We start from the raw sequence: 27,863 nt of genomic DNA, 5'->3' as shown, positions 1-27,863 counted from the left end.
CAGTGCCCCTCTTCCGTGAAATGAAATGCGAGTTCTGGGGCCTCCAGGAGAGGTGGGGACTGTGGACAGCCCCGCACCCGGCACGTGGGAGCCCTGGAGTTGCCAGCACAGTGGCTGCTCTGGCCTGGAGGTGACAGCACCTCTGGTGAGCAGGCGACTCCCGAGACTGCCCTAGGCGGACTCTGGGAGCTGCACGTCCTCGGCTTAGGGCCCAAAGCCAAGTTCGGGGCTGGACTGCAGCTCCTCCTCTCTTCCGGTTTGCTCCCTGCCCCTCCCCCTGCCCTGGCAGCACAAAAAGCCGATTGTAAGCAAATTCCTGGCCTAGGACTGGGCAGAAATGGCTGCGAATGGCCTGGGTCTCGGCAGGGCCTCGGCTGCCTCTCCCTGCCCCCCTTGGAGACGAGCTCACTGGGAAGCCAGGGGACGCCTAAAGCCTCAGTACGACGCCGTGGTGATAGGAGCAGGTAAAGGAGCTGCGCCAGGGTGACGGGGAGGGCAGCCCTGCTCAGAGCCTGGCGGGCTGGGGAGGTATTTGTGGGGCTGGCTCTGCCATCACCTTGCTGTGTGGTCTGGGCAGATTCTTGCCTGCCCTAGGCTTGGGTCTTCCGTTCTAGAATGACCAGGGAGGAATAGGTGAGCTCAGGAGTTTCCGCGTATCCCCTGCAGAATTAGCGAGTTGCCACCACATTCTTGGAAAGCATACGGTAGGGTCGGAAAGACCCATGAGATCCAGCCACCCCAAGTGCTCTGAGTTCTGGTCACCACCACCTCACCACTGAGACACCCCCCCCCCCACACACAAAGGAAACTGGAAGGTTCCTTAAAGGGGAGTTAGGAAAAAATAGAACCAAGTCGCAGAGATCCTACTGCATTCCTGCGGAGGGTGACAGCCCCCGTTGTCCCGCATATCTGGGGCACGCAGGGACCTGCTGCACTTTGCTGACCCTCAGGCGGCGCAGTGTCAGATTCCACCACGTGATTGTGGGAGGCCGCAGGCCCTGGACGGGGTTTTCTGCCTAGAGCCTTCCATTCACACTTCCAAAGGGGCCCGAATTTCAACTTCTGGCATTCTCTCTCACTGGGCTCAGACAGACAACGGCAGGATTGAAAGAAGATGCTCATCACGGTTTTAAAGCTGCGTTCTTTTCTGCTACCTTTTCATTCTTGTGTGCTCTAAGCAGTTGTGGCCAGTAGATGTTCCACAGTCACCCCTCCAGGGAAAAAGGTGTGCAAACATATATACATAGGCTTATGATAAATACTGAAACAAAGGAAGTGTAGCACACGATTTTACAAATAAGACACATAATCTTATTTGGCTAAATTCCGGGTAGCCAGTTGGCTCTCCCCAGAGTTCTGTGATTTTTTGCTAAACTTGGCAGCAAACCTGTGGTTACCGTTGACCAATAAGGCTAGCTCTGACGGGAACATTATTTGCTGTTTGCACGGATTTTAAAGCGTAGAACTGAGGTGAGGTGACAGAGTCATGTCTGAACTTCGCTCCTTCAGTGATGGGAGAAACTGCTCAGATTATGTTTCTCCCATCCTAGGAGAATCTTCTCTCCAGGTTTTGTGCAGTTTGCCACAAAACAGCTGCAGACAGCGTACTGTCAGGTTCCATCTGCACCGTTAGCATTTTATCCATCGCTTTCTTATATCGAACCGTCAACAAAGTAATCCCATCAAGCCCTGAGGTGTACTATTCGCTGCCTTCCGTGGTGCCTTTCGTGCGAGCTGTGGCCTTTATCAAGTTGCCAGCGTGGGGTGGCTGCACGTGCACTAGGGAGAGAGGCACAGGCCCTGACGGGTGCTCGGAGGTAAAGAACCGCAAGAGCATAGGTCATTGCAAATTGTGGAAAAACGATGAGGAAGTGACAAGTTTTGAATATTTATTACCTTTGTTTTTAATGCAATTTATTTATTTCACTGTAAGTTTATAGACTCTAAATTTATTAATGGCTGCGGTAGATGACCGTCACTAACCTCCTGGCCGGGGTGGAGGATGCCATCTCCACACCTCGCTGATTGGGCTCAGTAAATGGAAGCTCCCCACCACCGCCCCTGCTTTTCTCCCCTTGGTGACAGCGCATCCCTGCTGTCTCCTGGAAGGGAGGGTTGACTCCAGGTCACCAGGGGCCTGGGTGACTTGCTCACACGTGTCTGAGTCTCAGGTGTTTTTCCTTGATGTAGTTTAATTGCTAAGCATAAAGGGAAGCCCATTAAGGGCATTTGGGGACCAAGTAAGGAACAGTGGCATTTTCTGAGAGCCACCTTGAAGATGACCCTGATTAGTCACTTGACCATGCCTAAGAATGACCCAAGAAGCTTGTTAAAATGAAGTTCCTGGGCCCTAGCCCAGGAATTAGGATTCAGGGAAAGTCAGCACATCCAACCAGAATTTGGAGTGGGTCTGATGCAGGTGGCTGCAGGCCCCACTTGAGAACCCAGGTTCAGAGCAGCTTCTCTTGGGATCCCCACATGCCTGCCTGGCTGTAAGGATCTCTGGAGTGAGGCTGGAGATGATCAGAGCCTGCAGCTTAAGACCCCCACAGGGGAAAAGGAGAGATCTCCAGAAGCCCCAAGAGGGCTCCGGCAGGAGTGGGGATGGAGTGGTGGAGGGATGAGGGGCGTGGGTTGTTGGAATATCGACCTTTGTCATTTGAGATCTATGTGTGCATCTGTGGGCTCAGGTGTGATGCTTGAACTGGACCCAGTTGCCAGGAAGCCTTTATTAGTTTTTCAAGATTTATGATCAGCACTATTTAAGAAACAAATAGTTACCATTTATCGTGGGTCTGCTGTGAGTCAGGTGCTTTACATATATTATTGGTTATTCTTGCTCCAACACTGCAAGAAGCATGAAGTACAAGGCTGGCCAGAATGACTCTCTGAGGGCCACATCCTGTAAATAGCAGGAGCCAGGTTGAGCCTGGGACAGTTGGCCTTTAATTTAATGTATATATTTGAGACCAGGCCTTTCCGAACTGCGGGCTACAACCCACTCATGAATCCCATCCAGCAAAGCTTTTAAACCTTAACTAAGAAACTTTTCAAAAGTATACAAAAATAGTAGATCAACCAGTCTTTTTAAATGAAATATAATCAAATAGATCATCATATGCTTATCGCATGGTGAGTTAATATGAGTTCATGAAACTTTCATTTCTGTGAAATACATTTATATGTGGGATGTGTGCCAGGTCATAGTGTAAAACACGCTTCTTCCTGTGGCTCATGGTCAAAGAGGGTTGAAGAACTCTATTTCAGAGATTCTTTTAATGGAAGAGATGTTGGCTCAGTGACCTCTAAAATTCTGGGTGTCTCTATGTGGAAAATATAAAACAAAGTCAGCTCAGCCATGAAGAAATCCGTCATGTGGGTCATTGCTGCCTCCTATTTATGGATGTTTGTCAAATTAATGGCTGAACATTTTATTTGAGTGAACACTGGGTTCAGGTTGGTGCTCAGAGAACATAGTCTTCTGCTGACATCTTTGAAGACTCAGAAAGACCTTCTGTCACCAAGGAGAAACACGTGCCAAGTGTTCCAGACAAGACCTGTCCCCACTACCTGAAAACAACCAGGGCCTGTCCTCTTCCCAACAAGGGATTCTCCACAAGCAGCTGCATTGTATCCTGAGAGTGAGGCCAGAGGAGACACTCCCAGCCCACTGGCCATGCTTGACCACCTGCATCCGAATCACCTGGGGGCTTGGGAGAAATCCATCCCAGGTCCCTGCCTGCCCGCTGCTGAGCAGACTCCAGGGAGGGGTTATGAATCATTGTTCATACGAGTTCTCAGGTGATCCTGAAGCTTCTCAAAGCAGGAGAGGCACTTAGTAGCAGTAGACCTGGTATGGAACAGGGAATCCCAAGCTGAATTTAGGGCACCTAACCCAGGGGCAAAAATCCTGAGATTTTTGACAAGAAACTTAATATAGAAGATAGATAAATTCACCCAATCAGCTGGCACTCCGTTAGCACACGTTGAAGCTGTATGTGTTTAATTACTTCATTTTGAATTGTTCCTATTTTATTTGGAGAACATTGGTGATTGACAAAGACAAAACCATGTGACTAAAGCCTTCTGGGTGCTAACGTGCACCACATTTGGGGAGAACAAGCCGTGTTTGTCAGCAGCTGTCCACATGCCCAGCATGCACCTGGATGGTGATTTCATGCCAGACGAGGTCCAGCACCAGCCTTCCAGCCATGCTTCCCTTCTGTTCCCACCAAGTAAACTGTGATACTCCCTCCACCAGCCACTTGCTCGTCCCCAAGCTATGGAAGCCCAGCAATGCTTCATGGGATGGATAGCTTTGTCTGATGATTGTGGATTTCTCCTCACCCCTCACTCCAGATGGAGCCACAGGCCAGGGCAGGGTGACAGGACTTTTTTCAAGCTGGAGCATAGCATTGCATACGCAAGAACAGGGTTTTCTGAATCCCTAGAGACCAGGTGTTTTATGGCATCAAGCTAGATGCTGTTGCAACATCCAGGTACAGGTGGGGAGTCCCATGCCCAACTTTCTGATACCTCCCCAGGATCTTCAGGGGCATGGGGACAGGGATGGGTGACATATTCCCCAAGGAGCGTGTCTGTTCATTGACCACTGGTGCTTTCCTCCTCTGCCTTGTCTCATTGCAGGACACAACGGGCTGGTGGCTGTGAGTACCTTCCCCTCTGTCCTGCTTCACTGGCCCCTGGACATGCGGTGTTAGCCAGAATGGGAGGAAGTGGGCAGGGTGCAGTCCCAAGATAGACGGGGAGGCGGCTCGTCTCCTCTCCCTGGCGCTGACCAGTGGCTATCAAATGGGGTCAGCAGTAGTCAAGGAGGAGAGCAGGAGCTCCCTTTCCTCTCCTTTTCTTACTGTATGTGCATTTCCCTTGACTTTGGGAGAGTCAGGGGGCTTTCAGAAGCAAGATGATCAAGAGGTGGGAAAGTATGTAACTGGCATAGCGAGGGACATGTGTTAGAGCCTGGGAATCTGGGGCTGGTTGGGGCCCCCATGCCCCCAGCTAGGTCCAGACCATGTGCCAACCTGAAGCACCCAAGCAGCTACACAGCCCCAGGTGTACCCCAGAGACGACCACGAAGCCAGTCTAACAGAGGAGGGAGGGCCCTGCCTCCAACACCCGGGCTCCTACGTCCAAAGCTGAGCCAGGCAGGGTTACCCTAAGGCTGTGCTTCTCAAACTCTGGTCCCAGTACCCCTACGAGGCCATAGTATGTGCTAGACAGTGTTCACAAAACAAACATGGAACATTTCCCTGAGGCAGTGGCGGCTCTGGAATATCAATAACAGGAGGAGTCGGCAAGGTCGGGGAAGGCAGGCTCTGAGACGTGTGTTAAATCTTGCTTCTCTCCCTGACATGATAGTTTTACTTGAACATTTTATGGGGAGCATCATGTAACTCAACTGATCAGTAATTTAAAACATTGATTTTATGTTAATATAAACATGGGTTCATCCCCCAGCTCTGCCACTTTCTATGTGTGAGTCACTTTAGGCTCCTGAGCCAGGGTGAGATGAGAACAAAACACCCCCTCACAGAGCTGCTGTGAGGCGAACAGACGATGTGCTCCAAGGACCTGCCACCCAAAGCCTCACAGATGGGGACTCTTACTACTGGAGGTCCCCATCCCAAAGGAGGCTGGTGTCAGTGCCCTTCAGCCACAGACCTGGGCCCCTCAGGGGAACAGCCTGAAGTTCAGGAGGCAGGAGGCAGACAATGACTGGCAGTGGGCTGGGCGGGGGTTGGGGGGGCAGGGAGGGTGAACAGTGCACACCTTGGGGGACCTCGAGGATGCTCAGGAAGCGAGGTTAGGAAACCTGCTCTAGGATGTGAGCTCTGGTTGGATGATTTGGGGGACAGTCTAGGGAAGCAGAGGTTTCCTCTAGGTTGGATACCATCAGAAAGCAGGAAACACCCCTGTAACTGGGCATCTCGATAAATCTTATTTGGGAGGGGTCCCAGTAGGAGGAGGGTTAACTGGTGAGGAAGTAGCAGCCACTTAACTCTAGCTGAGCCAGGAGGCAGGGAGTATTTTGTGGGTGACTCAGAGCCCTTGTTTTTGTTTGTACTCAGACAAAATTATGAAGTGGCCTTGCTCTGTCCTGTTTTACCATGGTCTCAGACTATCCTCGTCTGAGGCAGTCATTCCGTGAGGCCGTTTGCGTTGATGGGAGAACAACACGGTGTTCCTCAGAGGGCCAGGCCACTTCCCAGTGCCAGGGCTGCTGTTTTTTCCCTCTCTCTGGGTTGGGTCAGGAGCATCGATCATCAGGCCCAGACCACCTGGGTTCCATTCCCAACACCTGTACTCATGAGCTCGCTGAGCCTGAGGCAAGCTGTTAACCCTCCTGGGCCTCTGTTTCCTCATCTGTGAGACAGGGAGAACCACAGCACCCACCTCGAGGGTTGTGAGATGCATTAACGGGGTGATTCACTCACAGTGTCTGCCAAGTGAGCTTGTAAAAGGAGCATGGCTTCTGAGCAACGCCATCTCTGTTGTTACCCTGGTGGGGGTGGTAGTGGGGGGGCCAGCATGGCAGGTCTGTAGACCCAGGGCCAGTTCGATTCAACACATATTTCTTGAACTCCCATGAAGTGCTAGGGGAAAATTAAAAAAAAAACCCTGCAGTATCTTTCACCCCCCAAAGGAAGCTGTCATCATAGCTTCATCTATGAAGCACGTCCTGTGTTCTGGGGACAGCAAGTCCCATTCAGGGGGCAGCTGAGTGAATCCTCCCAGCAGCCCCGAGAAGCAGGCCTAACCGGTGTTGCCATCATCAGCCCGGTGTTGGTACACAAGGGGATGGAGGCCAGACGGTTCAGGTACTGAGGCTGCCTGCCAGAAGGAGGAAGAGCAGCAGAACCTGGGCCAGCTGGCTCAGCGCTCACAGGCCAAGCTCACGTGCTGCTCCCTGGTGCTTGAGGAGGCATGAAGCTCACCCCCACCTGGAAGAGATGGGCACCCCAGGCAGGGCTGGGCAGGGTGCAGTAGGACTTCACACAGCCACCCAGGCTGCACAGGAGGGAAGGTCAGCTTCTGCTGGGTCGTGGAGGGGCAGGAGCAGTCTAGGAAAGTGGGAATTTACAGAGGAGGCAAGGGGAATGGCCTTCCCAGAGGCAGGAACAGCGTGAGCCAAGGGGCAGCATGCTAACCCCGTAGCAAGGACCCTGAGCTGGCAGATCGGTCCCAGGGATGAAAGGAGGGCCCCGTGTGCCCAACCCCCAGGCCGCGTACCTGCAGAGATTGGGGGTGAACACAGCAGTCTTCGAGAGACGTCCTGTGACAGGGGGTGCAGCTGTCACAGAGGAGATCATCCCAGGTGAGCCCTGACAGGTGGTGTGAGGGTGGCAGAGGGCGACTGCTGGTGACCGCTGGTGACTGTCTTCATCGGATTCTGTTTCAGGGTTTAAGTTCTCCCGAGCATCCTACCTCCTCAGCCTGCTGAGGCCACAGATTTACACCGACCTGGAACTGAAGGTAGAGCGCCCGTGGTCCAGGGGGGGCGGCGGGGCAGTCCCAGCTTCCTGACCTGGGGTGAAGACTCCCTATTTTGCACCCACGTGGTTCCTGCACCTGGAGACTCTCTTCCATCCAAGGGTTTGTTTATCCCACATCCTCTCCTCGGTGCATTCCCACAGATGGGTTTTATGTATTCTACCCAGGGTCTTTAAAATGGGAAATTGGACATCTTTTGAAGAACAATCCTTGTCAACGCGAGGCTCACATTCCCGCATGCAACACCAGCTGGTGCCTTGCCCGGGACTGGGGTTCCAGTTCTGCCCGGCCCCATCACTTTCTGGCGTCTTGTCTGGCCCTCGCTGGGCACCTGCCTAACCCTTGGGCCTCTGACAAAAGCCTGATTTCTGCCTTCATCAAACCTGAGGTCCTAATACCTTAGGTGGCAGCCTGAGCAGAAAGTTGGACCCCAGGGACTTTCACCTCCTCTGACCCCTGGGCTGCTTTGCGGGGGTCCCGTGGTCCAACTCTGCCCATCGTTTCAGATTCCTGTCACCCCCACTGCCTCTTCTATAAGCTTGGTGACCACATTCCCAGAGCCCACCTAGCTTCTCCCTGCTTGGTGCCCTGCCACCTCCACTCAGAAAAAAGGGTCCTATGTGTCATCTGTATAAGAAGCTGTGAGCACTTTTTTTGCATTTTATTTTTTTATTTTTAATTTCATTTTATTTATATTCAATTAATTAACATATAGAGTGTTATTAGTTTCAGAGGCAGAGGTCAGTGATTCCTCAGTCTTCTGTAACGCCCAGTGCTCATTACATCACCTGCCCTCCTTAATGCCCATCACCCAGTTACTCCCTCCCTTCCTCCCCTCCAGTGACCCTCAGTTTGTTTCCTATGATTAAGTCTCTTATGGTTTGTCTCTCTGATTTCATCTTGTTTTATTTTTCCCTCCCTTCCTCTATGATCCTCTGTTTTGTTTCTTAAATTCCACATATGAGTGAGATCATAGAATTGTCTTTCTCTGATTAATTTATTTTGCTTGAAGCCATGAGCATTTTAGCATTAACTTTGCTCTAAATTGAAAGTTTAAAATTAATAAGACGTTCAACCACTGTTGCCTACTGAGAGAGAGAGAGAGAGACAGAGAGAGAGAGTGAACGAGCCACCAGCCCAGCGGGGACTGATAAAGTCTAGCCAAAGTCTGGGAAAGCATCTCTGGCCTTCAGTCCATACCAAACTATCGCTGAAGGCAACTTGCAGATGTGCCAGTGACACATAGTGGCAGACGTGGCTGGGCATGAGGGCTGTGAAAAATCTGACGAAAACTCAGGATCACAGAATAGAAATTTTCATGTAAATATTATCTTTATTTTTTTAAAAAAAGTTTTCTTATTTGAAAATGGTTTGTTGGGGATCCCTGGTGGCTCAGCGGTTTGGCGCCTGCCTTCGGCCCAGGGTGAAATCCTAGAGACCCAGGATCAAATCCCACGTCGGGCTCCCTGCATGGGGCCTGCTTCTCCTTCTGCCTGTGTCTCTGCCTCTCTCTCTGTTTCTCATGAATAAGTAAATAAAATCTTTAAAAAAAAAAAAAAAAGGAAAGAAAATGGTTTGTTTTTGGATTCCTTTAACTAGAACCTCCCCCCTGCCCCCACTGAATTGAGTATATGACTTGGCCTTTGACCCTGGGCTGCATTAATAGGAGCATGGTGCTCAGATGGAGGGAGGAAACAGTCCTGCTTCATGCTACACAGAACTAACCATCCCACATGGCATATGGAGCGCCTTATTTAACAAGACACTGATGAGCCGGTTGGCATCTATAGGAGGGCAGCTGAACTCTTTCTGGGAAGGGTCTATTTCCAAACAACAGTAAAGAACAGTTCTTTTACCAGTGTCACCACTTGGACTACAAGCTCTAAAGCTCTATCCATTGGTCTTCACCTGTGAGACTGGTTAATGTTCCCGTTTTGTGACGACAGAACCACGGTTCTGGGAGGTTACGTTCACACACTATGAAATGACAGCTTGAACCAGGTCCACTGCCTTCTGCTCCTTGTCCTGGAGTTACCGTGTGCTGCCACGGGCATTGTGACCACGGTCCTGCTCAGCTTTACACATTCTGGCACATTGTAGTTTGCCCTGGATGAGGTCACACACAGAAGCCGTCCACGCAGCCCACCTGGGCAGAGGACAGGGCTGAGCTGACAGGCTCTGGGACCCAACGGGCTCATCTTGAATCCCTGCTTGATGGTCTTATCAGCTGCCTCGCGGTGCCTCATCTGCAAGATGGGGAGGGGAGTAGTACCCACCTCATAAGGCTGTTGTTGTGATTAATATGTTTGCTAACCATCAGTGCAGCGTCTGGGCATGGTCAGTCCCCTGTAGCTGTCAGCTAGCATTATTACTTCCATGTGGCAGTTGAGAAACTGAGGCTCCAGAGAGACAGAGCAGCTCCCTAGGCACCCGGGGCTGGCTGTTGCCCCTCAGACCTAGCCACTACGGGCCTGTCCCCAGTTAGCTGGGGGATGGTACCCCTACCCACATGGGGCCTCCATAGTCTGTCTTCTGGGCCTCCGTTTCCAGCTGCCAACAAAAGCATCAGATGGGATCACCCCCTGGTTCTGTCTGCTAGATAACAGGTTTGCTTAGCAGTGGCCCCAGCACACTAAGTGCTGGAATCCAGGCTGGGCTGGCAGAGTTCCGCGCTGGTGGGATCTCTCCTCCTCCATCAGTCAGCAGCCACCTTGTCCAGCTCTCCCTGGGCCAGCCTTGACCTCACACAGGTGGCAACCCTTTGTCCTCCCTCCCCACTCTCACTAATAATCTTCTGGGTCCCAACCAGATCATTATGCTCCTGCTTTGCTTCCAGAAACCTAAGGCAAGGCTCTCAAACTCTCAGGTCTATCAGAACAGCCTGGGAAATGAATGGGACCCTAAGGGACCTTGAACCAAAGGCTGATTCTACAGGACTGCAGTGGGGCCTGGGCACCACACCTTTCACATCTCCCTTACCCCTGGTCCCTCATATGCACCTTGTCCCCTCCTAGCAGTTTCCACCCAGAGTGGCTGTGCATGCTGAGAACTCTCATGTGGGAATCAGAGGAAGAGTTTTATTTTTATAAGAGGAGAACTGCATGATCTTAACAAATCTAATGGTGATTTAACATCCCTCTTCTTATTCTGACGCCACATGATTAAAACCATCAAGAATGACAAAGGTTCCATTTATAAGAAAGTCCTGGAATCATACAAAAAATTATTCATATTCAATTAGTTATACTTGAACAACTCATGGGTCCCTTATTCGGGTGGAGTATTGATTCATTCATTCAGTAATTGCTTCTGAGTCCCTGCCCTGTGTCCCACACTGGGAGAAGCCTGTGGGGATACCATGGTGAGGGAGGGAGGCCAGGCTTCTGCTTTTAGTAAGAGGACTTCGGATAGAGGAATGTGTTACCTGAAGAAAGAAAGACAAGGCAATATGATAGGGACCAGAGATCTAGCCTAGACTGACCAACGACGACAACTTTCCTGAGGAGGTGACATTTGAGCTGACATGCAAGTGCTAAGAAGTTACCAGCCTTGTGGTCACCTTAGCAGAGTGTTTCCATCAGAGGGAAGTAGAGATGGACGGGTCCAAGGTGGAAGAAAGTAGGTAAGGGATGGGCAGAGGGACAGTAGAGGTGTGGGAGAGGGACTAGGGCCAGCCAAGACAGGACCTTGTAGGCTGCAAAGGAAAGACTTCATTTTATCCTGAGTGCCAGGGGCAGAGGAAGTAGAGGGATGGAGTTTGTGACTTCACAAAAGGTCAGTCACCTTGGGTGTTGGGTGGTGTGGAATGTGGTAGAAGCAGCTGTGGTCTCAAGGAGACCAGTGAGGCAGCAGCTGCAGCGGTTCACAAGATGGCGACTTGGGCTGAGGGGCAGTGGTGATAGAGGGGAGCGCACACAACTTCTGGAGACTGGACTGGTCAGTGAGACTGGTGACGGATGGGATGAGAGGAAAGAAAAGGAGGAACCAAGGATACTTCTTGGGTGAGTAAGAGTTTACTAACCTGAGAGAAACCAACACTTGGATCAAAGACATTTCCACATCTTAGTGTAAGAAAGGATCCTGGAGGTCTCCCAGCCCAAACCCCTACCAATGTTTGGATTCACCTCCACAGCAGGCTCCACCCATAGTGATGCCGCCATCTGGAATATCTCTGACTTGGGGAAATTTCGGTTGTAATTGTTGGAGAGGGCTTTTTTTGTTTCCTTGTGTTTTCTAGGACTTCTACTCACCGATCTTGTTTGTCTCTGGACATGTACCTGGTTGGCAACATGGCATTCATTTATTCAATCAACAGAATGCATATTAACTGCAGTATATCTAGGTGCTGGAGATATAGCACTGAGCAAAGGGACTGTGCCCCTGCGCTCACAGAACGGACATTCTACCTGAGAGAGACAGGAAGACTAAGCATGCAATTAACCAGGTGGCAGTGAGTGCTTCAGAGACAAAGAAAGCAGGCCGAGGGGGCAGGAAGTGCTGGGTGGCAAGGGGGGCCTTGCTGCTCAGGTGATATGTGAGCAGAGCAGTCACAGAGGGCAGGGAGCTGGCCATGTGTCTGGGAAAGAAGTCTCTAGATGCCAGATTCATCAGGTTAAACACATTAAATCTACCCAGCTTTTGGTATGTCGATCATACCTCAATAGAGAGGTTTCAGAAAAAAAGATGTCTCTAGTGGGAACAGTAAGTCTTATTTGTGAGGATAACCCAGGCCCCTTTTTGTTTTATCTGTACTTCTGTTGAAGAAGTAGATGTACTCTTGGAAAGTTCTGTTTGCCAGTCAAATATTTGTAAATCGAATCATATTTTAAATACATCGAGGGAACTTCCATTTAAAGTGACCCTGGAGTAAATGAGTCTGCAAAGTAAATAAAATTTTTTGATGTGAATAATTTATCTACCTTATAAGTATGGATTTTCACATAACCATTACTTTATTGTGTCTTTCTACATTTTAATTATTTATTTCTGAAGTGGGAGCAGTTATAGACTAGTGCTGAGAGCCAGAGCTTTGGAGTCACAGGGATGTGGTTTCGAAACCTAGATCCACCTCCCAAGGTGACCTTGGACAAATTATTTCTCTGCTCTGAGACTCTGTTGTTGTATTTGTACAATGAGGATAGTATACTTACAGTTGCTGTAAGGTGATCATTATAAATCCCAATACAGTCCTTGGCACAGGGTAGCATGGTATGGTATGGTGTAATGTGATGTAGTGTAGTGTGGCGTGGCATGGTGTAATGTGGCATAGTGTGGTGTGGTATGGCATGGCATAGCATGGTGTGGTGTGGTGTGGTATGATATAGCCTGCCAAAGGATGCCTAGGCAAGAATGCTTTTTATACACTTACATTAAAAAATAAGAAGCAGCACCACTGCCTTGGGGAACTGTATGCAGGTACCTAAATGGCTACAAACACAATCAGAGAAGGGTCAAGGGCAGAGGACACAGACCCCTTAAAATGCTATGCTATGTGTGTTCTGTAGAAACACGGGCTGAGGCTTCATCTTCGGAACCCCTACTCCTTCACCCCAATGCTGGAAGAGAGCATGGGGAGCAAGGTGCCCAGGTCCCTTCTTCTGGGCACAGACATGGCGGAAAACCAGAAGCAGATTGCCCAGTTTTCACGGAAGGATGCCCAGGTAGGAAAAGGAACTGGCAACGGATCTCTTCCTCCCTCATCAGCCTGTAGGTGGCTCTTGAAAGGAATTGGGCCTGGTTGGAGTTATCCCAGAACATGTTGTCCAAAGACCATGAGAGCTTGGACAGGCTGTCCCACCTGCCCTAGGAGAGCTCCAGTCTGTGCTAGCCATGATCTTAGGTACTTTGAAGAGAAGGGGATGGAGAACAGTGATTAAAACTGGTGGCGGACACTGGGGGCATCTGGGTGGCCCAGTGTGTTAAGTGGCTGCATTCAATTCAAGTCATGATCTCAGGGTCCTGGGACTGAGCCCCCAATCAGGCTCCCTGCTCAGCAGGGAGTCTGCTTCTCCCTCTGCCTCTCCCCCTCCACTCATGCTCTCTCTCTCTCTCTCTCTCAAATAAATAAAATCTTTTTAAAAAGATGGGTAGACAATGGAGCCCCTCAAGCCTGTGTGTTCAGTATGAGGTCACTGTTCAGGCAGTCTCCACCAGCTGTATTTCAAAAGGGAATCCACTGGTGCATACTTATACTGTATGTGTTTTCCATCTCTCCTGCTTTTGGAAAGAATTCCAGGTGGTTATCAATATTAAAGCCCATGAAAGCCATAAAGAAGGATGAAGGGAGGATCAGAGACAATTAAGGATAGAATGAACTGGATCAGTTATTTAGGACAGGAGAGTTGTAATAAATATTCATTTGATTTGGCATCAATCCCCTGGCAGCTCAAGGCAAGAAATTGTCCATGATGGCATGCAGGTCTGATAGAAGGAAGTACATATGTCTGATGGAGAAGGCACATTTTTTCCTCAGGATTGAAGTATAAGGAATTTGTTGGGTGACCTTGTGTACATGGACCATTGAAGAGTGTTACGGGCCTGGTGTGACCGATTTTGCAAATACAGATTCTTTGCATGGACATACTTTTGTACCAGGCCTAGGTACAAGCTGAAGGCACAGAATGAACCCATATATCAGTGAGAACATTTTCTTAAGAAGACCTAGGTTAATACAATCAATGTGTGTTGCTTTTTGTAACCTAGTGTTGGGTAAAGCCAAGAGAACCTCGGACACACAGTATGTCTCTTCAACCAGTGGCTTCTAAACCTGGCTGCTGACCAGAACCACCTTGGGAGCTTGCTTTTTTAAAGTGCTTCTTTTCTGTGCAGCTGGTGGGGGACTAGAGCCTCTACCCTCCCCTCCAAACCCTGACCATCTCAGATGCACCAGAGAGGATTCAGGACCAGGCCACATCCCCGGGCCTAGAGGAGAGTAGTTGTGACCTTGCATGCTAGTGACCACAGGAGGAGAAGGCAGGGGCCACATCCTGTTGTGGAAAATAAGGAAACCCATTTCTGGCTTTGTCTTCTCACATTGTCACACTGAAGGCCTACTGTATGTAGAGAAGGCTGCTTGAGGTCGTTTTTATCAAGACTTCTCAAACATACTTCAATGCAGAACTTTTCTTTATGTAATCTTATTAAAATTCCACAGATATATTCATGAGTATAAATGAACCAAAAATTGAAAGCTGGGGGCTGAGGATTGAGGTAGGGCCCCCGGTGGCACAGGCATCCATCCCTGCTCCTGTCACCCACCCAGTGAAGAAAAGGTGGGTGTCCTAACCACGCTGTTGAAATGGATTCTGGGGGGAAAACAAAGGAGAGAGAGAGAGAAAAGAAATGGATTCTGTTACTTGCACTTGTGGGGCAAAGGGATGTGGGCTTCTGTTTCTGCTTATGTCAAGAGGACAGAGGAGATTTGCAGACCAGGAAAGAACAGTCATCATGCTGGAATACAGGGGAAGAGATGTTACTTTTACCAATAATATATGGAAAGACGACACAGAGAGAAGAAACTTGAAAGTGGTTTTGTGGTTTATCACAGAGACCACACCCTAGGATACTTGGCAGTTTTCTGTGGCTGACAACTGGTCTTGGCCAGCATAAGCCCGTGTCCCTGCCACCATCCTGGTGGCTCATAACCACCCCTAGTGCTGACAACAGCTCACAGACCTGGATCTGGGAGTAATTTACCACAGCCAAGCTGGGCCCAGGCTGGGTGTGAGGCCTGAGAAGCCACAAAGGCTCCAGTAGGAGCAGCAGGCCACGTGAGGGCAGCCTGGAGGACAGAGCGTGGGGGTGATATGCTTGTGGGATTCTAAGCAACAGGGCCTTGACTCAGAGCTCTCTGTTCCAGGCCTTTCCCAAATATGAGGCATTCATGAATCGGTTGGCTTTAGCCATAGACCCTCTGCTGGATGCAGCTCCCGTGGACATGGAGGCCTTCCAGAGGGGTTCCCTGTGGCAAAGGCTCCGGTCGCTCTCCACACTCAAACCCCTGCTGCAGGCAGGTGAGTCCCAAGTGCAGGCATCGGGGCATGATGAGTGACCTTCAAGGAGCTAAGCCCATTTTCTGGATGATAGAACATGAGCTTGAACCTTCATAAGCCTGCCAGCTGCCGTCCACAAATAGGGATTGCCCGGAGCACTCTAGTGAGTGGGTATTAGCCTGGCTACCCTAAAAGTAGAACCTGAGATGAAGGCTTGTGTGCAGGAGTTCATCTTGAAGGGTGGCCCCAAGGAAAGGAGTAGTGAAACTGGAAAGAGAGAGAATCAGTCCCAGGGTGTGCTACTGTGCTGGCCACCACTGCAGGTGACAGGTGCTGGTCCTGGGAGGCCACCTGAGTAGTGCTATGAAGTGCACGTGAGGATGACTCCCAAGAGAAAAAGAGGAAATGTTTATACATCAGGTTCTGTCCCCTGATGGTCAGAAATTGCCCCATGGGGCTTAACTCCCACCTGGGGCTTAACTTCTGGGCTGTGCACCCATGGGTGTCAAGTGGGTTCCCATGGTGTCCTGTCATGGTGCCAGGCATGCCTCAGAGAAGAAATGAAGAGGTTCATCTCACAGATCTGAGGTGAGATGCTGTCGGGTTTTATCATGCAAAGCTGATTGAAGCCTGCTTGGATCTTGTCACCATAGTCATGGCTAGAACAAGAAAGACTGGCCGGGAGAGTGAAGCATCCTTCCAGGAAGGATGCTAGATTTGGGCTCAGCAAGGACAAACTCTATGATGAATTAGTGACATTTGCCACAGGTATGGGAAAGGACATTTCACCAAGCATGCTACTTTTTTCTACCATTCCTCCAGGTTATGAAAACCAGGTTAGCTTCTGTATTCTGGAAAAGTGCTGATGAGTTGGTACTCATTCAAAACTGCTGCATAACAGACAACTACAAAACCCAAGTAGCGTGTAAAAATAAACATCTATTTCTCACGTGTCTGCACAGTTCAGTCTGGTCTGGCTTCACACGTGTGTTTACGGCTGGGGCACATCAGTCAGACTAGCTTTGTTCCAGGTGCTTCCCATCCTCCTCCTGGAAGCAGCAGGCTGGTCTAGGCATGGCCGCCTTCTGTCAATGGCAGAAGCATAGAGGGCAAGCACCGATGTGCAGGCCGGCTTCAAGCGACTATTTGCATCCCATCTGTAAAGATTCCATTGGCCAAAGCAAATCATGTGGGCGAGCCCTGAATCAAGGAACAGGGCAGGTCAACCCAGCTACAGTGGGAGGCACTGCAGAGTTGCATGGAAAAAGTGTGTGGATATGGGGAGGGGTGAAGGATCAGAGCCAGCAGAATCTACCACAAATGCCAAAAGTAGACATTGCCTCTGAGATGACCAGTCCAAGAAGCTTATGCAAAAAATTTATTAAGCAAGTGCTATATGCTAGACACTAAGCCAGGCACTGGGACTCCAATAGCTAGAGATCACTATCCATGCCCTCAGGGATGTCCTTACTGTCCAGTTATTTTCTGAGATAGTGTGAATCAGCATCAGGGCAGTGGACTGGCCAACCAGGCCACCTCCTGGGGGATGGGCCTTCCAGAGTTCAGAGTAAGGGAATAAGGTACAAGTTAACATTTTTCCAAAAATTATTCCAACAACCAAAATGTATTCAGTGCCTATGAGCTTGCAAATGCTATGATATGCCATTTAATCCTTACAGGAGCTCTTGGGGATACGAAATATCACTCCCATTTTACAGATAAAGAAATAGAAACAGTTATCGAAGATTGGAATGACTCCGTCTTGCCTGACTCATTTTGTTTTATGGGTCTTCTCTTTTAGGTCGCATACTGGGAGCCCAGCTGCCCCAGTATTACCAGGTCCTCACAGCTCCAATTATAAAGGTGAGGGGCTCCCCAGCCTCAGTCTGGACCCCACAAGTGAGGGGGCCTCTCCCCTCCAAAGCGTCTATGCCTTGCTCACTGCTGTTTCGCTGTCCCAGGTGCTGGATCAGTGGTTTGAGTCTGAGCCTCTAAAAGCCACTCTGGCCACGGATGCTGTGATTGGAGCCATGACAAGTCCCCACACTCCGGGGAGTGGGTGAGTGCAGGGGTGGGGTGCATTGGGAGTGGAGTGAATCCCCCAATGAGAGTGCTGACGGATGTTGCCCACCAAGCTCTCCCAGTGAGCCAGGCACGAAGCCAAGCACCCATCGGACCCTCAAAGCAACATCTGAGAGCCACGGTTCAGAGAAGGGGCAGGTCTTGCCCAAAGTCACACAGCTAGTGGTGGCAGAGCTGATTTCCAGCTGACCCTCCAAGATCTTCCTTCTCAGTCACTACTCCCTACTGCTTCAGGGAGAAAAGCCTCTCTCCCACTGTGATATCTCAACATGAACAACTTTCTGCTCTCTTTTTCCTACTACTCTTCCTCCTTTTTCTCTTTCTCTCCCTCTTATCTTTCTCTCCTCTTTCTATATCTTCTCCTCCCACAAAATTCCATTGCCCCCTCCATCTGCCACAGATCCTTTCTCTGGGCTCTAGGACATGCACGCACAGACACCTTCATAAGGGACACCGCCTTTCCCCTTGTGAGGGGGTGTGTTGACAGCCCAATCCAAGAAGGGGCAGCCAGACACAGTGAAGTCTGTTCCTGTGGTACGACTACCAAACCCCTTGTAGGAGCAGGAATGGAAGAGGTGCGTGTGTGTATGTGGGTGTGGGGATAGAGGATGATGCCAAGTGTTGGTCCATTTCCAGTGCATCAGAAGATGCAGTTAGAAGCTGTTGACATGGCTTTTCTCTCAAAGGATGAGAACCACCCTTGGAAGTGGTTTTTCAGCACACATTAAGCCAGTTCCAAATTCCCAAGGGCCATGGAAAAGGGGCGAGGGAAGCGTTGTCAGTGGTTGCCATATCTTGGCCAACTCTGTAATCCACCAGCCAATCTGGATCTTCCACTGGGGCCTCCTGTCCTTTTTTCTGTGGCTCTCCGAGAGGCATAGCTACTGCCCAGTTTGTGAAGTGGGCCTTTAAGTAATTTGTTTCAGCATTAATTCCTCCAGTGAATATTGATGGAACCCTTACCTGTGCCAGGTCCAGGGCTAGATTGTGAGAATGGCGCTGAGATCCTCATAGGAGAGGTAGACACAGAGCAAGTGACAATAGTGGAGTTCTGTGAGGGTTAGGAAGGGAGTAGAACAGGAAAGTGATGCTGTCCAGGATCAGAGGAGACCTCCATGAGGAAGAGATGTTTAATCTGAGATTCTCAGGACAAGAAGAATTAGCTAAATAGACACAAGGGAGGAAGGGGCTTCCAGGCTGCCGGAACAGCATGTGCAAACGCTGGGGGCTAAACATGGATCATGTGGAGGTTTACTTTGGCAGGAATGTGGGCTGTGAGGGGGAGCATGGTGAAGGATGAGGCTAGAGCCCTGGGGCCATTTCCAAAGACTAGCTATGGCCCTGAGAGCAATGCTGAGCTGGCAAAGGCATCAAAGAAGAGAATTGACAGGACTTGGCTGGGTTTTGCAATCGGGCTCCAGGTCTTCAGGAAAGAAAGAGTGGGAGGAGGTGGTCCAACTAGGAGGACGCCACTGCAGAAGTTTAAGGAAGGGAGGAGAGTCCTGGACCAGGGAAGAGGCCCCAGGGAGCCAGAATTGAAAAGTTCTTTGGGAGGCAGGGTTGATGCATGGAGGAGGCACTGCTGCGAGTTGAGACTGGGCCTCAGCTTTCTATGGGAAACAGAAGCTGCCATCAGTAGGATGGGGAGAACAAAGGGAAAACAAATTGGGGAATGGGGAAAGAAATGGGTTTAAGCCGCCTGCCAAAAACACACTCAAATGGGGGATATCTGGGGTAGCTGGTACTCAGGAGAGAGTTAGAACTGCGGGTTTGGGCCTCGCCACCTCAGTTGGTGTTTAAGCTCTGCCTGCAGACACGTTTGCATGGGGAGAGAATGTAGGGCATGGGGCAAAAAGCCCTCACAGGGGCCTAGAGCCCATTTAAAGGCTGACGGGAAAGGCAGTATGGGGGCAGGAGAGGCTAAAGGCACCAGAAAGAAAGGACTGTTTGTGCTTAGAACTCTAGGGACGTTAAATCCCACCTCCAACCAGTGATCCCAGTGATCTGTCCTCAGGTATGTGCTGCTACATCACGTGATGGGGGGTCTGGAGGGGATGCAGGGGGCCTGGGGCTATGTCCAGGGTGGCATGGGTGCTCTCTCTGATGCCATCACAAGCTCAGCCACCGCACATGGAGCAAGCATCTTCACTGAAAAGGTGAGTGACCTCCCCCCCCACACCCCTTACCCTGACTATTTGCAAGCATCCCAGTGTAGAACAAAATGTCAAATTTGAAAGCTTCCTCATTTTACTGATGCACAAAATGGGGCTTTGGAATCAAGGGGCTAAGTTTATGGAGCCTGTTAATGGCTGAGCATCTGTCAACCAGGTCCCAGTTCTTCTGACCACCCCCCTTTGAGCACTCTGGCCCCTAGCCCCCATTAGAGCTAGCCTCTGCATGGGAGCAGGTGGGCTGAGGCTTTGCCACATTGTCACAGAGCCCAGCAGGTGGATTCAGGCTGGGGAAGCTGTGAGCCCCAGGAGCAGCCCAGACAGTAGAAATCCCCCAAGATCCAACCTGTATTTTCCATCGTGGGTGGGTGAGTGGAGGGGAGTTCCCAGGGCCTCACTCCAGTGAGCTCTAGGCAGTGGCTAAAGTGCTGGTGAGCAGTGAAGGACGCGTCCAAGGAGTTGTGCTGCAAGATGGCTCGGAGGTGAGGAGCAAAGTGGTGCTGTCCAACGCATCCCCACAGGTCACCTTCCTGAAGCTGACACCACAGGTAAGGCCTGGGGGCTGGAGGCAAGATGTCTGCCAAGACGGCAGGGGGCAGTGGGGAGGAGTGTTGGTCAGGGGCCCCAGGACTACATGGGGATGGAGGTGCAAGTGCCAGGTCTCTGCACTGGGGGAGGCCAGTCCTCTCCCTTTTCTAACAGGCAGGTAGCAGACAGGGAAGAAGCCTCACTGGTGGGGAGAAAGGTCCAAGGGAATGAGGTGACCTAGGCCATGCAGCTGGCAATTAGCAGAGCCAGAGCTAGAACCCAGGTCTGACTTTTAATCCAGAGTTATCCTACTACCCTGATCTCCTGCTCTAACCAACTCTAATTCCACCATCTGTGTCAATTATCTATGGCCATATCGATGCCGTATGAAACAACCACACAGCATCTGGGCATTTAATAAGAAATACTGACTTAGCACACAGAACTGGAGAATTCAGTGGAACTTGGCTGAGTTCAGCTGACCTGGGCTTGCTCGTGCACCTTCCGTCAGCTGTGGGTCAACTAGTGGGCCCTGCTCTTTGTGGCTGGCCTCGCTCACGTGCCCAGGTTGGCTGCCGTGGCTAGACCAAGACAGCTTCTGCTGGAATGAACAGGCTGACTAGCTCTGCTCTGTGTGTCTTTCATCCTGAGGTATGATAAGTCCAGGCATGTTTTCAGGGTCTGGCAAGGGCAAAAGTGAGCAAACTCACTTAGGCAGGTGGTTTTCGGGATTCTTTTTGTATCCTACTTGCTAACGTTCCCCTGTCCCAAGCCCAGAGCCACTGTGAGAGGATGTTACGAAGGTGTGTGCATACAGGGAGGGATGAGGATTAGGGGCAGTTTTTACAACCATTCATACCTTCCGTGTCACCAAAAGATACGATATGAGTATGGAGCTCCCAAACATTCTTCGAACTGTTCTGGGGGACAAGGCACCATTTTTTCTTAGTGATTCCACTAAGAAAATTCAACAAACATCAGTTCAAAAGCATCTTGTCAAGACAATTCTGAGATAATCAAGATCTCCAAGAGTTTACAGACCAGAGGAGAAAAGGAGCCTTCAGCCCACTGGCCATAGCCAAAGTAAGAGTTGGTCTGGGCCATTTACATTTGCTCTGGCAGAGTTCAAAGGAAAAAAATGGTTAGTGATGAACTGGAGGGGATCCAGGAGGGCTTCACAGAGGGGGTGCTTTGGCTGAGCTCTGAAGAGTGGAAAGGATTCTGGCAGTAGGGATTGAAGGACCATCCTGAACAAAAGAAGAAGGCAGGCCCCTTCAGGCCTCCGCCATTCCCAGGCCTTTTCATGGAAACTTCTTCCAGGAATGGCTTCCTAAGGAGTTCGTGGAGAGAATCTCCCGGCTAGACACCAAGTCACCTGTTACCAAGATCAATGGTAAGAGGCACACACATTGCAGAGCTATCTCTTTTGACATTATCTGAGTGAGAAATCTCCCAATTTGGGAAAAACTCCCTTACGTCATCATCTCTCTCTATTCCCGCATCTCCACCCTGGCGCCCACCCACCCCCACCATACTTTTTCTTTCTAATCCACCACTTGAGTGAGCAGGGTGATAGGTAGAGAAGGAGGATCCTGGAGGCTGAGGGCCTTTGGGCCCTCACCCTCCTCTTTGCTCCCTCAGTGGCTGTCGACAGGCTGCCTGACTTCCTGGCGGCTCCCAATGCTCCAGGGGGCCAGCCACTGCCCCATCACCAGTGCTCCATCCACCTGAACTGTGAAGACACACTCCTCCTCCACCAGGCTTTTGAAGATGCCATGGATGGCCTGCCTTCCCACAGGTGGGTGGGACCTAGGGTTTGCACCCCCCCCCCGCCCCCGAGACACTCTTACATACTTGGGCTTGAGGGGAAGGGGTAACTGTCTAGACACAGGAAAGATGGCCTCTTCCTCCTGGTGTTAAGCCTTCAGTGTCTTAGATTTGCCTAAATCCACACTTAAGTTCTGAGGATAGGAAGTACATCCCAGATGATAAATCTGTGCGTCAGGGCAGGTAAGGAGTAAAGAATAGGGCACAGTGCAGCCAAGTGTCACAGATTAGCAGAGGGGTCAAAGTATTACAGAGAGAACATCCCTGGCATTTGGGAGGAATTGAAGGAAATGCTTTCTGGAAGAAAAAGCATTTCTCTGACTCAGCAGCCCATCAGAGGGCACACACTCCTCCGATGCCCCTGCTCTATATTCTGTCTCTGATAAGCCGCCTTTGTGCAAAGCTTCTAAAAACATCTTCTACCTCCCATCCCAGCTGTATCTCCTTCTGGGAACAGGCAGGGGTGTTTCAGGAGCAAGTATCTCTCCATGCTGTCAATTGTCCACCAAAGCTTGTTGAAAATCTGTTCTGTGTGGGCCTCTTTATTGAGTATGGGTTAGGGGATTTGGGGGTCGGGCAGGGGCATGAAACAGACACAAAGCTTACCACAGGGCAGGCACACAGACATTATAGCACGAGGTGAAGAGGATGTGTGCCTGGGAGACGGGTAGAAGGCAATGTCCATTCTTTATTCATAAATATTTTGGAGCCCCTCAGGCTTAGTCCAGGGACCTGGGCACAGAGCAGCAAGCAAAGTCACATGTCCTGCCCTCCTTCATGGTAGACCTTCTATGGTAGAAGGCAAGACAATGAACAAACATGCACTGATAGTATGGAGAAAGATAGATCAGAGGTGATGGTTCACTAGTCTTTATGAGAAGGTCAGGAAAGAAAGGCATCTCTGACAGCAAGGTGTTTGAGCTGAGACCCAAGGGAAGTGAGAATAGAGGCCTTATAAATTTCTGAGGAAGAACATCCAGGCAGAAGAGAAGTCAGGTACAAAGGCCCTAGGGTAGGAGTGAGCTGCTGTGTTGCAGGCACAGGGATATAGCCAGAGAGGCTGGAGAAAGAACCTGGGAGGGGGGAGTTGTGGCGGGGGTTCCCCAGAGCTGCAGCTGGGCCCTGTCAACCACTCCTGGCTTTTACTCCTAGAAAGTTTGTGCTAAGCCTAACTTAGATTTTGGAAAGACCACTCTGGCCACTGTTTGGGGAAAAAAAAAAAAAAAAAGGCACTTGTTGCAATTGGTTACTATTGTAGAATCCAAGGATCAGAAGATGGTGGCCTGGACCAGGGTGGGGATGGTGGAAGTGACGAGAAGTGGCCAGATACCGGGTATTTTAAGATGAAGCTGGCAGTATTTGCTATTGGACAGGAAGTGGGGTGTGAGCAAAAGAGATGCCACCGGAAGATGGTGTCTGTCTTTATAAAAAAGGGGAACCTGGTGTGTGGGGAGGTGGAGGAGCAGGCTTTAGGCATTCGGGTTTGGACAAGTTGCTTTAGAGATGCCTACAGGACATCCAAGTTCAGAGGGCACATTGCAAGTGAGGGATGCAGGGAGAAAGGGCATTTCATGTGGCCTTGAAGGTGCTCATATTTAGAGATTAGAGGGAAAATGTGCTCCAAGTGGACAGAGCATTGTAAGCAGGGGAAGGGTGGGAAACAGATTGGGGTTCTGTAGGTAGCTCAGCAGCTCTGTGTTGCCCAGGCTGCTCCGGGAAAGGTAGGCAGATAGGGGCAGCCTGGGTTGACATTTGGCCACCTGAGCTCCTGCTGCCCTGGGCCTGGCCCCTTCCCTCATGTGTGCTGTCTGCTGGGCTCTGAGACCTGTCAGAGTACAGGCTGTGGTGGGGTTTATGGGGACAGGCATGCATTTAGAGGGAGGCTAAGTGGGACCTGAGACCCTGAGGCAATGGCAACAAAGGGTGTGTCGAGGGGCTGGGAGCTCCTTTAGGGTAGTACCGTCCACCAGGCGAGCAACTGCCACGCCCCCCAGACACCCCATCATTTCACCTTAGGCCTTCCTGCATTTTGCCCCTGTCACTTCCGAGAGGCTCCCATCCCCTTGACACCCAACCCTCTCTCCTCCCCCGTGCAGGCCTATGATTGAGCTCTGCATCCCTTCCTCGCTGGACCCCACCCTGGCTCCCCCCGGCTGCCATGTGGTCTCCCTCTTCACTCAGTACACTCCCTACTCGCTGGCCAGAGGCAAGGTGTGGGATGAGCAGGAGAGAAACGCTTATGCAGACAAAGGTAAAGAGCGCAGACTGTCCTGTCTCCACAGTGACAGCTGGCCACGCTCCCCCCAGTGGGCCTCTCCCTCCTGAGTGCCCTATTCAGGATTAAGGCTAGTTAAGTCCTGTGCCAGAGGGAGAGAAATACCCCCATGGAACCTAGGTCAGCACAGCGAATGCCTGCTGGGGCCAGGCACTGGGCTAAGAAAGCCTAAAAGGCACAGTTCCTGTCCTTAAGCTGCTCACAGTCCAGTCGGGATTTGGGGGATGTTACGATACAGCATACTACGTGAACCAAAGGAGGAAGCCATTTGCCTTTCCAAAGGAAGGGACATTTGAGCTGGGTAAGAGGAGTTGACCAGGCAGCAGTGGGCATTCCAAGCAAATAAACAACTTGAGCAAAACAACGAGGTGCAGAAAGCTCTGCATATTCATGGAAGACAAGTAACTCTGTATTTAGGGTTGGGGTGAGCAGGTGGGAAAGTGGGGTGGACCCATAGGCCTTTGTAATGGATTATTTACTTGCCCATAGACTGTTTTTATGTATTGCTTATTGAGATATGATTTACATTTACATTTACATTACTTAAAATAAATAGATTTTAAGTGTGTAGTTTAATGAATTTTTGTCAGTTTGCCAAGTTGTACAATCAGAGCACCTCCTCATCTTCCTCACGGCATCTTGTTTCTCCACTGTCTGGTGCACAGTGTTCGACTGCATCGAGGCCTACGCCCCTGGCTTCAAGGGCTCTGTGGTGGGCAGGGACATCCTCACACCACCTGATTTAGAGAGAATCTTTGGGCTTCCCGGAGGCGTGAGTATAAGACCAGGGGTCCCTCATCACATCCTTCTCCCTGTGACCCCAACCCCTTGGAATGCCCCCCTGGCATTCTCTTGCCCCTCCACACTCAGCCTGTACCAGGAAGGGAGCATGGTGCAGAGACAACGGTAGAGAGGGGACGGAAAAGTGGTCTGACCTAGGGAGTGCGGAGGAATGAGATCAGATAGGAGAGCTGGTGCCTGCTGAGCGGGTCACCAGGGCTGTGGCACCCCTGTCTGGACATGCATTGCCACCTCTCCCAGCTGGCTTTCTTCAGAGGGAGCTCCCCTCTTAAGGCAGCATGTCCTTGGACTTGCCTCTCTGATTTATCAAAACCTCACTGAGACTGGAGGCAGAGGGACCAGTTAGGAGGCCAGGCTCATACACCTGGCATCAGCTTCATGTGGCTCTTGGTGGCTTCAGTGAGATGAGGCCAAACTGCATGTACAAAATGCCCCCCAGCCGGCAGAGGCTTAGGATGAAAAAAAACAATGTAACCACATCTCATTAATAATTTCTATATTGATTGCATGTTAAAATGATAGTATTTCAGATCTATTAGGTTAAATAAAATATTATTTTATACATTATTGACATTCATTTCACCAGTTTCTTTTTAAATTTTAATGTAGCTCCTAGAAAATAAAAATTGCATATGTGGCTCATGTGATGTTTTTATTGGATAGCGCTAGCCTCGAAATAGAGGGCAAGAGACCCGGCAGTGGGGAGGGAACGGAGTGGGGGATATGGGAAGGTGGGGCAGCAAAACTGAGAGGTCTTGGTACAAGGTGCAAGCAGAGGTCAGGGCAGAGGTGAAGGGAAGAGTCCCTCCAGCCCAGGTGGGAAGCTGCACACTGAGGTGGGGAAGGCGGGAGACAGCAGACTTGGCAGGGAAGGGCGAGCTCAGCTTGGGACACCCTGAGAGGGTTAGCTGGAAGGATGTCCCTGTGGTGACGTCCAGGAGGTGTTGGTATCCTTGTCCAGACCTACATCATAAGTCTGACCTTCCCCCTGGCCCTTGTCCCCCTCTTTCTGGCTGCTCAGACCCAGGCCAGGGGAGCAGAACCCACCTCGAGTCCCTTGCACCTTGCCTCCTGCCATCTCCTGTGACTCTGCTAGGGCATGGACCCTCCCCCCCAATCCCCACCTCGGGCCCCAGGCTCCAGTGGGTGTCTTGGCCAAGGAAATGTGAGCTGGCTGCCAAGATAAGTCAAATCTTCCATTTTTCAACCACAGTGAAGAGGATTTATAGTCCTCAGCAAAATCCTCAAAATCCCCCTTTTCCTCACACTCTAAAGGTTTTCCTCACCTTTCCTTTTTCCTGAAAACTGCCTCTGGAAAATTCTCTTCCCCACCCGAGGACATGTACCTGTTCTCTCTCTTCCCCTCCCTTTTCTGCTTCCTAAGAGTCCAAGAAAACATGCTGGAAGAAGAACCTTCCTGGGAGACGGGGAGGGGAAGGAATGCACAGAGGCGGTAAGACCCTGGCACTCCTATGTTAACCACTGCGGCCCTGCCTCCTGCAGAACATCTTCCACTGTGCCATGACCCTGGACCAGCTCTACTTCGCCCGCCCCACGCCCCTGCACTCCGGCTACCGCTGTCCTCTCCGGGGCTTGTACCTCTGCGGAAGCGGCACCCACCCAGGTGAGTGCCCAGGGCCCCTTCCCAGGTGCAGCTGTGGGGAGGGCTGGGCCCAGCAGTGAGGGAGGTGGGGGGAGAGGGAGGGGAGCAGGGAACTCCCAGGAGAACGGGCCATCCCCCACATTCTGGCTTCTGAGCATGCGGGAAAGGAGCAGAGCAGCGGGGTCCTCTGCCAGTTGGCCGCCCCCTCCACCCTGGGGGAGCTCACACCTCCCCCTCGCCAGGTCTGAGAATAGGTCCCAGAGGCGGCTCTCCAAATGCCGACTCTGGGCTCAGAGGGACCCACGTCCCTGAATCCCCGCTCCAGATTTTAGACCAGTAAGAGTTGGTAATGTTACATTTCTCAATTTAAAAATTCTTCCTGGCATCTATTCCAAGCCTAACTGACCTCGCCAAGGCTGCCGATCCCTGTGGACACGTCCCAGAGAGGTCTGTACTTCCACAGCTTCTCCCTCAAACCCTGAGTCTGGTGCTTTAGTTTCACAGTTGAGTTTCGCCATCTAGCACCTTGACTTCCAGACTGAGGGGAGCACTTGCTTGGACTGTGCCCCGGGCCCCCTGCCCAGAGCTCTGAGGGAAGAAGCCTGGGGGCGAGCTCGGAAACTGTCTCAATGGTCATCCCAGGGGCTTCTGATGCCCATGGTCCAAGCACCACCCTGCAGGCACCCATGCTCTGCTTTGTTGCTGGCTTCTCCATCAGCCCTGGCCCTGTCTGCTCCCTGGGGAGGGTTGTGAGCACAGCTTAGATTCATGGGCAGTTCCCTTCCAGGAGGAGGTGTCATGGGAGCCCCTGGACGCAATGCAGCTCATGTTGTCTTCAGAGACCTCAAGAGCATGTGACCCTGAGCCAACTCTGACCCAGGAATAAGAATCCATCCTGGAGATTTTAAGTCCCCTTTGGGTCAGCTTCCCAGGATATGGCTGGAGGCAGACAAGCCCTCGTGCTCAAGCCACTGTTTTAGAAGAACCATACAGGTTACATTTGATACTTGTTAACCTTGCACCCATGACTTGGATGAATTGGTTTTGTTTTATTAAAAACAGTGTTTTGTATA

At 50.8% G+C, this 27,863-nt stretch overlaps 1 protein-coding gene across 5 annotated transcripts; it reads left to right on the top strand.

Annotated features, from left to right (window-relative positions):
- Positions 1-170: 170 nt before the first annotated feature.
- PYROXD2 (pyridine nucleotide-disulphide oxidoreductase domain 2) lies at positions 171-27,863 on the top strand. 5 transcript variants are annotated; one of them, XM_025466837.3, is made up of 16 exons: positions 171-464; positions 4,648-4,667; positions 7,243-7,336; positions 7,421-7,494; positions 13,017-13,172; positions 15,371-15,524; positions 17,305-17,366; positions 17,465-17,562; positions 19,600-19,741; positions 20,170-20,304; positions 21,605-21,677; positions 21,926-22,082; positions 24,208-24,362; positions 25,052-25,158; positions 26,691-26,811; positions 27,567-27,863. In XM_025466837.3, the coding sequence occupies exons 1-16, from the start codon at positions 338-340 to the stop codon at positions 27,674-27,676; spliced, it is 1,785 nt and encodes a 594-aa protein (XP_025322622.1). In that variant the 5' UTR covers positions 171-337; the 3' UTR covers positions 27,677-27,863. The 5 variants fall into 5 exon arrangements, with proteins under 5 accessions (XP_025322622.1, XP_025322624.1, XP_025322623.1 ...); XM_025466839.3 differs by lacking the exon at positions 27,567-27,863 and adding an exon at positions 27,187-27,548 and having other exon boundaries at positions 177-464; XM_025466838.3 differs by having other exon boundaries at positions 188-464; positions 27,578-27,863.

The sequence above is a fragment of the Canis lupus genome, chromosome 28 (genome assembly GCF_003254725.2).
Source record: "Canis lupus dingo isolate Sandy chromosome 28, ASM325472v2, whole genome shotgun sequence".
Classification (NCBI taxonomy): Eukaryota; Metazoa; Chordata; class Mammalia; order Carnivora; family Canidae; genus Canis; species Canis lupus.
This window is presented reverse-complemented; position numbering and strand designations above follow the sequence as displayed.

What these genes read in the sequence shown, in the direction of transcription:
- PYROXD2 (XM_025466837.3), top strand. Translation starts at nt 338, where the DNA reads ATGGCTGCGAATGGCCTGGGTCTCGGCAGGGCCTCGGCTGCCTCTCCC. An exon ending in GACACAACGGGCTGGTGGCT is followed by an intron (nt 4,668 to 7,242) that starts GTGAGTACCTTC and finishes CCCAACCCCCAG; the next exon opens with GCCGCGTACCTGCAGAGATT. An exon ending in TTTCACGGAAGGATGCCCAG is followed by an intron (nt 13,173 to 15,370) that starts GTAGGAAAAGGA and finishes TCTCTGTTCCAG; the next exon opens with GCCTTTCCCAAATATGAGGC.